Raw genomic sequence first — 14,867 nt, 5'->3', positions numbered from 1 at the left:
TTTGTAGTTTTACGGTACATTTTACCAAGACAAATATAATGAATTCTGTTCTGAATCAGTGGGGTCTTTCTCTAACATATCATTAACATTATATCCAAACAGTTGGATTTTGGAACCTAATACATCTGATAATGAGCACCTAGCTCAGTTGACATAGGTTGTTCGTAACAACTTTTGAGGATTTTACATTTTGTGGACGTTGTCTTCAAAGTTGATTCCGCAGGTCACAAAAAGCTAAATGAGCATGACACGAGCTGAATTAAATGTAAAAGGATTAATAGAAAGTTTTGTATACGCTCAGTGCTCAGTTTACATTTTACAGAGAGACGCTTGTTTTTGTGAGAAATCTTCAAAAAAAGAACAGTAATTTCGAATTAATATGTAAAGCGCTTACTGAAATATGAAAATACTGTGTGTCATGTCTCAAAATTGATATCCATCTTACCTCTATATTGTTTTAAGTCCTGCGGATTCGAGAAGAAAGAGGAATATATACACAATTTAACATTTTATTTTACCCATTGGTCAAAAGATGTGTTTTTGATTGTGCACCCTGCTCTGTGTCATTGTCCTCGCAAGGGTAGGGTGCTGTAGTAGTGAAATCATTTTGACCCCTATGTTTTTTAGATTTTTTTCAACAACTTGTTAAACAAAATCTCTTTCTCTGAGCAATTTTGTTAGTATAAAATAATATCCTTTCACCTTTTTAGTTTGCGTACAACATAGCTCAGTATTGGAAGGATCATAGTCGTTTTTGCTCGTCTTTATCAAGGGTGTCCATAAATATCGGACCCCACTGTACTGTGTGTGAGACCTCAGCCGCTTTCTCACCCAGAGCATGCTGTACGTGACACGGGAGAGTGCCTGAGTCGGTTGCCAGATTGGGTATGAATATTGACGTAAAGCTGTCTCTGCTTCTGTGTCTTGTTCCAGCATCAATAACAAACTGCAGCAGCCAGAGGCAGCATCCGGGGTCCTGGAGTACGCCATGAAGCACTTTGGCGAACTGGTAAGTGACTCTTGTCTACAGTCATCTATCTCTACAGTACATGCACTTTAAATTGACACTAGTGTCTCCTTTCCTCACCTCCTCCCTCAAACTGCATCCTTAACAAGAGGATGAGCAGCTTTCAAACAGGTGCTCTACAACATCCTGTGCTCACTTTCCAACACGTGCAGAGGACATCTACTTCCATGGTCAATAGCTTTGTATGCAGGAGTAGACATATTGGGCTTTTTCTCCTCCAGTTAATAGTTTAAAAATATATATCTTTAAAAAAATCACATACCATTATTTCTACAATTTCTCCTGAGTCTGCTAAGATGGATTGGTGGAGGTTTTGTTCCAAATTGTAAAAATGTATTTATGCACCATACCAAAGTCCCTAACTGTAATATTGACTTAACAGTGAAGTTTTAACACACTTTTATGACTTTAAACACACTATTTGGTCATGTCCCCGTGGGATCGCTTCACATGCCAAGTGGAAAGCCGGCAACGTGTCACTTTTTCACATTTGTGGCGTCTGTATTCCTATTAATATTCTCAAGTGGTTTTTATAAACCAAACACTATTCTTTTATGTAACTTTTTTATTTTGTATTTTTTTTTGTCTTGGCCAAGGTTAATTTATCTTCATTGCAGGTGATTTTCACAGGCTCCTCTGTTATGTTAACTGTGATGCGTAGTACTCCCTGCTGTTATTCCTCAAACCGTTTCATGTTCTCCAAAGGGACCAGCTCCAGATATGAAATAACATTTTCTAAATAGAGTGCATGCCTTGGGAGCCCTCGCCCTGCTTTTTCCACACACCGGGGTTCGTACGGTCATGAAAATCCTGGAAAAGTCATGGCATTTTAAAATGGTGTTTTCCAGGCCTGGAAAAGGATAAAATCAGAAAAGTAATGGAAATTGAATTTAATGTATGTTAATTACATTTATTTAGGCACAGCTTTTAAATATTTTCTCAATCAAATAAAAATCAACACATCAGAATGACACTTTAGCTCGTCTCGGTTTGCACACATCACCTGCATGTGTGCAAGGCAAGTGGGCTGTGGATCAAGGAGAGACATTGCAGCAGCAGCTAAGCCTATAAAATATGATAGAGAACAGACTAATAACTAGGTAGCCAATTTAAACACATATTGTACCTTCTAGTTCGGTGTTTATCTATTATTATCATGTATTTGTTTTCATCATGTCGTCCCCAAAAACTTTCCACCAACACTCGTGAATGAGGCCATACATTCGCAAATGTCATACAAAAGTTAATTCATTTAAACAATTATTTTTGACTAAATGAACGATTCACCTCAGCATTGTATTACTTGAGATTTGGTTAAATCGCGGTGATTCTGATTATGTGAATCAAAATAATTTTTGAATCGCAAACAGTAATTTTAGGAAAACATATTAGATAGTAGCCTTTCTTTTGGATAATGTGGCGTCAAAAAGTTTGGTAGATACTTCCAATGTATGGGACATTGCAACTCAATAGATACTAGTCAACCTTCAAAGTAAACACTTCTAAGGTAGCTAAGATAAATGTGACTGAACTAGAAAAGACACATTTCCTGAAGAAAATTTGTGGGCTTGCTTCAGCTAAATAAAATGTTTTTTAACCTTCCATAGCCATTTGATCTTTGATATATTGAATGAATGAATTATTTCAAAATGCATCAAAACATATTTGGTTATAATGTTGCACTGTTATACATCAAAGGTTGACAACCATCCTCCAGGAGAGCTAATGGGTGTGCAGGCTTATATTCCAGTCCCTCTTTAACAAAACCCATTTTAGAAGTTAGCTGCTCAACCGGACCTTGATAAACTGGCTGTGATGTGTTTGAGCAGGGCTTGATCAAAAGCCTGCACACCCAACTGAGGGTTGACCATGTGTTTTATACAGTTGCCTAATGGGTATAGCTACTTTGTGGGGGGGTTAAGTGCCTTGCACTATGACAGGAGATTTTACATGGGTTCAGAGAGCAGCCTCCCAGTGTCGATACCACGTTACTTACTTTTTGTTATACGTATGTAGAGACGCCGCCAATTGTTGGTCATGGAAATTTGATTAAGTAACACACAGAGAGAAAGGGCTTCTTTGTTTGACTTCTTGATTGTTTCCCCCTGTGTAGCGTAATTGCACCACACTGTATAATTCTGCCATTTTACATATCCCCCTCATTTGATCAGCCCATTGATATGTGTGTGAGCGCGACCAGTGAATTAAGACACATTTGTTAAGCTCTCCCCCGTTTAAAACTAAAACAGAACGAAATACGTTTGTGGCACTGAACTTTGTCTACAAGTTCTACACAACCAGGCCGACAGATCCTGTCCTGTTGCATTTTATTTCGGGCCTACTTTTAGCCCAGAGTCCGGTTCTATGGCCGACTGTTTCACAGGTGGTTGCCTGACGAAAGTGCCCTACCGCCTGTCTTTTTCGAGCTGTAGTTATGTTCTCCATAAAACATTTTCTGAAGTAAAAGTTTACAATAAAAGCACCTCGGAGAGCATTTCCAGGAAACCTTGTTCATGAGGTAAACAGTGAGTAGCGTTTTACGGGGTGTGTGAGGCATCATACTGCGCCCGGTGGCACCTTCTTTGTTTGGAATCCCAGTCAGGCTTATCACCAGGTCGCCAGAGGTCGAGTCAGTTCTGCGCATCACTTCCTCCCGAGGTCACAGACATATACAGTAAGTCAACAGAAAGAGGTAATTTGACAACTCAGATGCCTATGGTGGGAATCTCCACTCATGCGTTCAGTGTCGTAAAGAGGGTGGCTTGATGACCACTTGTTTTCTATGCATACATTAGTATACTTTGGAAAGTATATTACATACAGTCAGGTCCACAATTATTGGCACCCTTGATAAAAATGAGCAAAAAAATACTGTTTTTAATAAATAATACAAATACTGATCTACATTTTATGCTAAATCTTTCCAAATCCTCTATCCTTTGTCTGTGCTTATTGACTACCTTCTTCAATTCAAACCACAGGGGTTCAAGTCCGAAGACTGATACGGCCATTGCAAAATCTAGATTTTTGTGCTCAATTAACACTAGAAATGCGGAGAGGGACATGTGGACGGACGCAAAACAAATATACATTTTCAATTAGTTATTTTTAAAGTAATTTCCCTCCCCCTTCCTCAACTTTTCCTGAATAAGTCTATATACCACACTGTCGTTGCCAAACAACTCTTAAAGATGAACCCTTCAGCTCTATTTCAATATATAACTTCCCGTGATTCCATGCACTTTCCACATGCACTCGCAACACTCAAAGCACAGTCATATATTTAAACTCATTATATGCCATTCTGTTCTTTTGAAATGCATTTTTTTAGTCTCATAATGTTCCTTAAGACCTGCCCTTAACAAATTATTAATTCATTAACTTTGTGATTGTTTATTTAATGGATTTTAACACTTTAACTGTGTTGTTTTGGTGGTTTATAATTTGTACTTATAGTCTACAATTACACAAACTAATGAAAATGCTATTGTGTTCTTTGAAATACATTTTCTTTCGTATTCTAATGTTACTTAAGAAATAAATAAATACAGCCAAATTATTATTTTAGCAAGAGCATATATGAAATGTATTTATGAGAATGTTAAAATGTCCAAAAGACTCGTCATTGGCTCGAAGAGGGGTCCTTCGAGGCCAGGCTTTTCTAGTGTTAACCATTTCTTTGTGTGTTTTGATGTGTAGGGTTGTGTGATTGTCGACACAGTTAGGCCAATATATCATTTTACAGTATGTGCCGTTGCTTTTTATTAAGAGGCTACTTTTAGCCCCAAGTCCGGTTCTTAGGCCTCCGACTATTTCACACTTGGTTGCCTGACTAAAGTGCCCTACCGTCTGTCTTTTTGGAGCTGTAATTATGTTCTCCATAAAATATTTCCAGAAGTAAAAGCACCTTGGAGAGCGCTTCCAGGAAACCTTGTTTATAAGGTAAACAGTGAGTAGCGTTTATGGGGTGAGCGAAGCAGAAGATTGCGCCCGGTGGCACCTTCTTTGTTTGGCATCCCAGTCAGGCTTATCACCAGGTCGCCAGAGGTCGAGACATGCCTATGGTGGGAATCTCCACTCGTGCGTTCAGTGTCATAAAGAGGGTGGCTTGATGACCACTTGTTTTCCATGTATTTTTTATCTCATAATTTGGGCAGTAGCGTTTAGTAGAAATAAAAGTAATTCTGAAAAAATCCATACAGTAGTATACTTTGGAAAGTATAGTATATATAGTCATGTCCATTAATAAAGATGAGCAAAAAGTTATACAAAAACTATATAAAACATTTTTTAAATATTGTGTTTTATACTAAAAAATAGATTTAGTTAAAGAAGTTAAAAAAATCTCAGAAAGATAAGGGTCAAAATGATTGGCGCCCCTGTTTTCAAGACAATCAACATTGGCCATCTGTCTCTGGACTTCATCTCCATTGAAACCTATGGTTTGAATTAAAGCAGATTAAGAGCAGATTAAGGATATCAAGGATCTGGAATGAGTCTGTATGGAGGAATGGGGAATTCCTATATTCCTGTATGGAGGAATTGGGAGTTCCTCCCAATGTGTTCTCCAATCTCATAAAACATATACAAAAAGGCTCAGTCACGTTATGCTCAGTCACGTTATCCTCGCAATGTGAACAACCACTTCCTCTGAGCAATTGTATTAGTATAAAATAATATAAATTCCCCCTTTTGTTTGTTGCATACCATATATCTCAATATTTGTATAATTGATTTGTTTTTTTTTAGCCTCGTCTTTATCAAGGGTGCCAATAATTTTGGACCTGACTGTCCAGTGTAGGTCTTGCTTTAGCCCTGAGCAGATCGAAATCAGATGCAGTTTTTGTATCTTACCGCAAACGGAACAAAAACAATCATCACATCCTCATGTATGCATTCAGATGGCCATACACTGCAAGCAAGAATCATCTTATAGTATAGTTAGTATAGCGGATAGATAATTATCAGAAGTCATTCGCACCACCTGGTTGTGTTGTTTAACAGGAAATCCAGTCTATAGAAAAGTGTGTGGTCATACGTACATCTTTGTGGTCATACGATGGAAACGTTGTCAATAAAGCGGTGAATTGGGAGCTTTAACAGTGCTCGGGCCTTCTTGTTCCTGAACAGGAAATCCAGGCCACCTGGTACGAGAAGCTCCACGAGTGGGAGGATGCACTGGTGGCGTACGACAAGAAGATCGACATCAACAAGGATGACCCTGAGCTGATCCTGGGGCGCATGCGCTGCTTGGAGGCCCTGGGCGAATGGTGAGTCACAACACTTTGGTGTCTGTGTTCTGTCTCTCCTCACTGTCAATCAAAGGGGAGTTTTTTGGAGGCAACTCCTTTTGTGCAGGCCTTAGTGTCTTTCTATTCACTGTTAGGTGTTGTGTTAAATACTATAGGGGGAAAGTCTGGTCTACTCTGGAACTTTAATGCTCTGTCATGATAAAATGTAATCTCAGGTGACATTACAGCTGTCATATCGTGTTACGATTGTGAAGACAACCTTTTTGGAGCGAGTGTTGCTCACCGTCTTGCTCACCTTTTTCAAAAAGTTGCCTTCAATGAAGTAATAAATAGCTGTTTGAGATGTGTACTCCTTGTGAGTGTAATGGAGAAGGACAGGGTCTGTGACAGAGAAGATTGGCCGGGAGCAGACGCGTCCCCGACTCTTTGTACTTGCTCACGACCGCTCCTGCAGTATGTACTAATGGAATCTGACATTGGGCTTCTTTGATGACTGGGCGTGAAGCGACGGGGGAAAAAGTCAATAGTTTCCTCTAACGAGAGCCTGGTAGTATTACAGGAAAGTGTGCGAGGACAGTCAGTCCAGGCCAGTTCGTGACTGGGCCTGTTGGTTCGGTACACTGAAACCCTCAACCACAGCTCCAGGCAGCCAACTCCAAGATTGAACTCAAGAACGTTCTCTCTTTCTTTCTGTCTGTCTCATGCTCTCTCTCTCTCTCCCTCTCTTTGTTTCTTGTGCTCTGTCACTCGCTCTCCCCTCCTCCATCCTTCCTTCCTTCCTTCCCTCTCCACAGGTGATTCAACTTAATTTCTGTATAAATGCCTTCAAGGGGCAAAGCCGCTGGGAAGGAAATCACACAATGTTAGAACAGTTTGAAAGAATGTGGACCGTCCCGGAGTTTGTGAAGCTAACCAGACAACGATTAGCTTGTGTAACCGTCTGTGCTGTGCCATCATTGTATACCCCTGATGATATTCTCTTTGTACAAGAACATGATTCAAGTGAGAGAAATGGGAAAACGGACAGAATTACATAACAGTTGACTGTCATTACTTCACATTACTTCAGGATAGCAGTCTGGGGGGAATACATTGTTTCCAGCTAAGGAAAAGAAGCGTATCTACAGTGAGTACACATAAGTGACAGTGCAGCCCTTTGTTCTACAACCCCATGAGCGATGAGTCAGTCCATGCGGTTGTATTTAACTCGTCTAATCCAACTTTATTTGTCACATCCACCGAATACAACGAGTGTAGACCTTACCGTGAAATGCTTACTTACAAGCCCTTAACCAACAGTGCAGTTCAAGAAGAGTCAAATAAAATATGTGTCAAATAAACTAAAGTAAAAAAATAATTAAAAGTAGCACAGTACAATAACATATACAAGGGGTACCGGTACCGAGTCAGTGTGCAGGGGGTACAGGTTAGTTGAGGTAATTTGTACGTGTAGGTATGGTCAAAGTGACTATGCATAGATAATAAACAGCGAGTAGCAGCAGAGTACAAAACAAATGGAGGGGGGTCAATGTAAATAGTCCGGTGGCCATTTGATTAATTGTACAGCAGTCTTATTATGGCTTGGGGGTAGAAGCTGTTAAAGAGCCTTTTGGTCCTAGACTTGGCATTCCGGTACTGCTTGCCGTGCGGTAGCAGAGAAAACAGTCTATGACTTGGGTGACTGAAGTCTCTGATGATTTTATGGGTTTTCCTCTGACACCGCCTATTATATAGGTCCTGGATGGCAGGAAGCTTGGCCCCAGTGATGTACTGGGCCGTATGTGCTTCCCTCTGTATCACCTTAAGGTCAGATGCCGAGCAGTTGCTATACCAGGCGGTGATGCAACCGGTCAGGATGCTCTCGATGGTGCGGCTGTAGAACTTTTTGAGGATCTGTGAGCATTAAAGGCATTCAGCTCGTCTGGTTGGCTTGCGTCACTGGGCAGCTCGCATCTGTGTTTCCCTTTGTAGTCCGTAATAGTTTTCAAGCCCTGCCACATCCGACGAGCGTCAGAGCCGGTGTAGTAGAATTCAATTTTAATCCTGTATTGATGCTTTGCTTGTTTGATTGGTCTTCTGAGGGCATAGCTGGATTTCTTATAAGCGTCTGGATTAGTGTCCCGCTCCCTGAAACCGGCAGCTTTTAGCTCCATGGCTTTTGGTTGGGATATGTACGTACGGTCACTGTGGGGACGTCGTCGTCGATGCACTTATTGATGAAGCCGATGACTGAGGTGGTATACTCCTCAATGCCATTGGATGAATCCTGGAACATATTCCAGTCTGCACTAGCAAAACAGTCCTGTAGAGTAGCGTCCGCGTCATCAGCTCATTCAAAGTAAATAAGTTACCCAAAAGGGCTCCAACCTACTTTTAAGATGATCACAATTGCCTATTCAATGCAAAGCATAGCCTGACTGTCTGTCTCAATACAGTGTTTAGTGTTTATTCCATTTTTTATTTTTAAAGGTAAACCCTGAAGAAGGCACTGTTGGTGTATTATCCATCATTGGGAGTAGAGTGTGCAACGTTCTTTATTTTTCATAAGTTTACTATACCGTTAGTCAGCACCTCTGCAGCTTTTTTGGGTGGGCATCAATTCATGCTTTTTGCTAGTTTTATTCTATTTCCATGTTCCTTTACTGTTTGGCAAGGTTACCACAGACTAAATGAATGTTCAGGCATTTGTGCTCACACTCCGCTCTATACCAAAACAAAGTACCAAGAAATAATGTCTGTCTTCAATTTCCCTCTATTTATGTTTAGATTAATTTCAGGTGGAATTTACCTCCATTGAGTTGAGTGACTGGCTGCTGAGTCATCCGATAGCCGTAGCACTTTCCGTTATGCCCTTGACCACGGCGCGTTATGCTACGTGAGACACGCAGGGCTGTAGCACACTGGGGCTTTGTGGTGTTCTAATTATTATGCATTATGCTGGGAAACACTTCATATCTACCAGACACAAACCTGTCTGACTCACCCCATCTAATCTGTTGCCACACTCATCCAATGTTCTTCCCCCTGCAAACGTGCGCCTGCGCTGAGGGTTCCACCCATATGGAGCAGGGTGAAGACACGCGGTCACACGCAGTACTGGTTGTACGTTTTGTCCCGGTTGAGTTCCAATCGAAGAGAACATTTAGTATTAGTTAGTTGACAGTGATATCTGATATGATCAGGACTGTGGTCACAGGCTGGCTGGATCATGTTTACCAGGGAATAAAAAAAAGTAGACTCAGCCAAGTTCTCAGTGAAGCTGAGCATCCATTATTACGCTCTGTCCCCTTCTCTTTTCATTCCGTGCCAGTCCCGCGGGCTTTACTGGTCAATGAATAAATCAAATGGGGTTTGGTGGCGGAAAATGGAAACATTCTAGTGTAAAGATTACATTTCATTTGACACTTAGCCGAGTCTTGTCTTTCAGTGTTTCCCCTATATTAATTTAGTAGCGACGGGCCGCCGCTGCTAAATCGTTGCCGCCACTTCCAAAAATAAGTAAAAATACAATAACCCAAAATCGGATCCACTAAAAATGAATCCACTAAAACCAGATATAAAGTATACAGAAAAGATAATGGAGCTATATATTTTTTAATAAGAACATCTTTGAGAACGAACAACCACCATATCTAGAATCTAAAATTCCAAAAGTGTTATGGCATTGATTATGTTATACATTATGTTATACATTATATAAAAATGGCCTAACTTTTCCTGGAATTGCAGGAAATTTGCTTTAAAATGTCACATTTTCTCTCAGCACCATGACAAAATGTGTACAATTGCAGGAAATTAGCAACATTTTGTGTCTGTCGCCAAGAGGATGGCCTCTAAAATGTTTTGTCACTAAACTTTGCCTAAAGCGTGTTTGCGTGTGTGCGTATCAGGGTTCAGTCGCCAAAAATATAGTGGGTCCACAAACAAAAATATGTAGCAAAGAATTCACTATTTTTTTAAATGATTTTCATTGCACAGGGGCCAGTTGCACCAGCAGTGCTGTGAGGAGTGGACTCTGGTCACTGAGGATACGCAGGCCAAGATGGCACGGATGGCAGCCGCTGCAGCCTGGGGTCTAGGTAAGAGCTCTCACTCAACCCTGCATCAGCCTTGTTACAAAATGCTTCAAATTACTATAGCAATCATATTGCTTTATGACTACATTAATAATTCAATCCAATAACTATTACAAACCTATTATAAAATGGTTTGACCAAAGCAGACCCATTTTATAGATAACGGTGTATGAAGGTACCATGTACAGATTGTATTTTCCTGTATTTGATATACTGAAGTCACAATAATGTAATTGATGAAATTCAATACAGCTAGCAAATCAATCAATAGTGTTATTGTCCCAATTGTGTAGTGAAGTCAGGGTTACAACTATAAAAACAACATTAAAAACAGTGACAACCACACAGCAGATATAAGATGCAGTAAATGGTGAGACCGGTTAGAGTATTGAAATACTAAAGAGCATTTATTGTGCAAATGACCAGCAACAAATTGACATCATTTAATATGCAGATGCCTGTACATTCAAAAAGCAATTGGTACATAAGAACAGTGGACACATTTCAGAATGCAATGTTGTTTGCCAAACCTCTGCCACAGAGCTCTTCTGGGAGTGCTATACAGGAAGCGGGCTTCCATTTTCTTTGACTGGCTGGAACTGAAGCCAAGCCGTAATGATAACAGCGACAGCTCGACCATCCAGATGGGAATGCATCCACACATAAGTAACCATATCATAATGTTCTATGGTGGAGAAAAATACCTCAGCTTACACCAGTCTTATTTTCTGATCAAGACCACGCATACTGTTTATGGAGCCCAGGAAGCATATGGCTTCATTACATTAGAACCTGATCCGTATCCCAACACAGTACTCAGCCACTGGCCCCCATGCACCCCATAACACTGACTGCACTCTGAGGAAAAATAAGTATTAATTTCCTGGTTGCTAAAATTCGAATAGTTCGCCTAATTTCAATTTGTGACAAAACAAGCAAGTTTAGTGTAGAGAATCATTTTACCATCTATACCGCTGTGAAATATATTTTCCATAACAAATAAATAGCGTTTTCAGCTGTTTGAATAATGTTATCAGCTGTGGTGTACCAAACCCAAAAGTAAAAGACGCAAAAATGAAACTTAAGTACGGGAAGCATAGAAATAGTGCACATAGAACAGATCTGCCGCTTCTTAGACTTACTTTCAATTAGAATTACATATCTATAACTCAAATGTCTGTGAATTTGGTCGGGGTCGCCCAATAAGTTACATATTACAGCCTTAAATAATAATAATTATGATGTATGGTTTTTCTTGATTCATTACATATCTGGCTGATATTAGGACTTATAAATAAGTCGCTATAATTGAACCCTGGGTTCAGACTTTTTATTAATGTTTTGAGGAAACAGACATTTTTATATTACACAACATTGGGCTTTCATGTGGTGGGGGTACAACCACACTGTGTGTGTGTGTGTGTGTGTGTGTGTGTGTGTGTTTTTACGCTGTGGTTGCAGTCAAATGTCTTTACACGGAGGGAGAGAGCATGATGCTCCTTCATCGTCTATGCGAGTCAATTTGTACATCGCATATGTGGTAACGACGAGTCGAAATCCACATTGTGTGTGTGTGTGTGCAGGCCACTGGGACAGCATGGAGGAGTATACATGTATGATCCCCAGGGACACACACGATGGAGCCTTCTACAGGGCCGTGCTCGCTCTGCATCAGGACCTCTTCTCATTGGCTCAGCAGGTGAGAGACATCAGCATCCATTGTTTCCCCTAGACAGGGTGCAAAGAAAGTTATTAAAATGCTTGGCAAAGTAACATGAAAGTGATCAAAAGCCAATATTTTTTAATTGAAGTCAATAGAGGCAACATTGCTTTACGTGGGGGTAATAGTAAGTGAAAGACATACTTGGCATATGCGAACCCAGGATTACCCAACAGGTCAATAGTTTTTCATGTAGGTTTTACATTTTCCTAAATGATGCTGGCCAGGCAATTTTGCAGATTTCATAGCAAGGTGTGAAAATGTATAAAAAAAAATGTACAACCTTTTCCATTAACGTACAAAATATACTGAACAAAAATATAAATGCATTAATTTCAAAGATTTTACTGAGTAACAGTTCATATAAGGAAGTCAGTCGATTAAAGTAAATTAATTAGGTCCTTATCTATGGATTTCACATGGCTGGGAATACAGATATGCATCTGTTGGTCACAGATACTGTAAGAAAAAAAAATGGTTAGGGACGTGGATCAGAAAACCATTCAGTATCCGGTGTGACCACCATTTGCCTCATGCAGCGCGACACATCTCCTTCGCATAGAGTTGATCAGGTTGTTGATTGTGGCCTTTGGAATGTTGTCCCACTCCTCTTCAGTGGCTGTGCAAAGTTGCTGGATATGGCAGGAACTGGAAAATGTTGTTGTACACATCAATCCAGAACATCCCAAACATGCTCAATGGTGAGCATGTCTGGTGAGTATGCAGGCCATGGAAGAACTGGGACATTTTCAGCTTCCAGGAATTGTGTACAGATCCTTGCGACATGGGGCTGCCCACACGACGCCATACACGTGGTCTGCGGTTGTGAGGCCGGTTGGACGTACTGCCAAATACTCTAAAACGACGTTGGATGCAGCTTATGGTAGAGAAATTAACATTCAAGTCTCTGGCAACAGCTCTGGTGGACATTCCAGCAGTCAGCATGCCAATTGCCCATCCCTCAAAACTTGAGACATCTGTGGCATCGTGTTGTGTTTCAAAACTTCACATTTTAGAGTGGCTTTTTATTGTCCCCAGCACAAGGTGCACCTGTTTAATTATCTTGGCAAAGGAGAAATGAACAGGGATGTAAACAAATTTGAGAGAAATACGTTTTTCGTGAATATGGAACATTTCCGACATCTTTTATTTAATTGCATGAAACATGGGACCAACACTTTACGTGTTGCGTTTACATTTTTGTTCACTATACATGTAACAATGACCACACAAATGCTCCAACAAGAATTCCATTTGTTCAATTCTTCCTTAAACTGAAGGAATAAAACATCCAACAGCTTTTTATTTTAACATGTGGCACTTCCTTGGTGTGGAATCATTAGGTAACTCCCAATCGTAAATCATCGTAACTTAAACCGTGCAGCAAAATAAAGAAGTAAGGTATCAACAAAGTCTGTCCCATAAGATGAGCTTCCTTGTGGGATGAGCGATGGAGTCTGCAATGAGCTCATGGTCTCTGGGGGTCGATCCATCCAGGCTAGATGACAGTGGATGGTCTGGATCGACCGCTGACATCGGTGCACACCTGTGTTCCTCCTACCTCTGTAGACCCATCCTGCCAGTCACTCTTTTACCCAGAGACACTCACGCCTGCGTGCCCCCCGATCCTTTGTCTCCCATCTAATTCTGATTAACTCCAGGTGTGACCAATAGGTTTCCTGCCACTGAAAAGGGAAAAGGGTGATTATCTGACGATGAGCCTGTTCTCATTGAATGAGGCTGAATGAAAACCAGATGGGGAAAGGGTTAAAGCCTAAATGTCAACATGAGCTCAGTTGTCTTCCGGATATGCTTGGTAATCCTTGCTCTTAAGTCTTTCGATTACAGACGGTTGTACTTTGCGACTTTCTTTCGGGTAGTAGTGATGTGTACTGGGAGGTTGAGAGCATGCATCTGCCTGAGAAGTTATACGTCAATGTTGTAAATCAGCGGAAATTATTTGTCTGTTCCTACAGTGTTCCCGTTAGACACAACAATATTGCTTTCCCTAACAACGACCATTTACAGCGCCAATATAGCCATGATATATACAAAAGTATGTGGACACCCTTCATATTAGTGGATTCGGCTATTTCAGCCACACCCGTTGCTGACAAGTGAATAAAATTGAGCACACAGCCATGCAATCTCCAGAGATAAACATTGGCACCAGAATGGCCTTATTGAGGAGCTTAGTGACTTTCAATGTGGCACCGTCATAGGTTGCTAGAGCTGCAGGCTCAACTGTAAGGGCTGTTACTGTGAAGTGGAAACGTCTAGAAGCAATAGCTGCTCAGCCGCGAAGTGGTAGGCCACACAAGCACACAGTACGGATCTGCAGAGTGCTGAAGCGCATAGCGAGTAAAAAATTGCCTGTCCTCGGTTGCAACACTCACTACCGAGTTCCTAACTGCCTCTGGAAGCAACGTCAGGTGGAGATCATCCGTTCACCTACTCTGCGTCTCACAAAGACTCTGCGGTTGGAACCAAAAATCTCAAATTTGGACTCATCAGACCAAAGGACATATTTCCACCGGTGTAATGTCCATTGCTCGTGTTTCTTGGCCCAAACAAGTCTCTTCTTATTATTGGTGTCCTTTCAGAGTGGTTTACATTCAATGACATTCTAGACATTTCTGTGCTTCCAACATTGTGGTAACAGTTTGAGGAAGACCCTTTCCTGTTTCGGCATGACAAAGCCCCTGTGCACAAAGCGAGGTCCATACAGAAATTATTTGTTGAGATCAGTGTGGAAGAACTTGACTGGCCTGCACAGAGCCCTGACCTCATCC

At 40.9% G+C, this 14,867-nt stretch overlaps 1 protein-coding gene across 3 annotated transcripts in view; it reads left to right on the top strand.

Moving 5' to 3' along the window:
• The window catches only part of mtor (mechanistic target of rapamycin kinase), a 123,475-nt gene that overhangs the window by 69,007 nt on the left and 39,601 nt on the right, over nt 1-14,867 (top strand). For all 3 annotated transcript variants that reach the window (XM_021615845.2, XM_021615843.2, XM_036988105.1), the window contains exons 29-32: nt 934-1,009; nt 6,158-6,297; nt 10,258-10,358; nt 11,939-12,054. In XM_021615845.2, the coding sequence (XP_021471520.1) occupies nt 934-1,009; nt 6,158-6,297; nt 10,258-10,358; nt 11,939-12,054 (433 nt within the window). The remainder of the gene's footprint in view (nt 1-933; nt 1,010-6,157; nt 6,298-10,257; nt 10,359-11,938; nt 12,055-14,867) is intronic.

This window comes from Oncorhynchus mykiss, chromosome 9 (assembly GCF_013265735.2).
Source record: "Oncorhynchus mykiss isolate Arlee chromosome 9, USDA_OmykA_1.1, whole genome shotgun sequence".
In the NCBI taxonomy this organism is placed as follows: Eukaryota; Metazoa; Chordata; class Actinopteri; order Salmoniformes; family Salmonidae; genus Oncorhynchus; species Oncorhynchus mykiss.
Note: the sequence above shows the minus strand (reverse complement) of the source record. Positions and strands in the feature narration are given on the sequence as shown.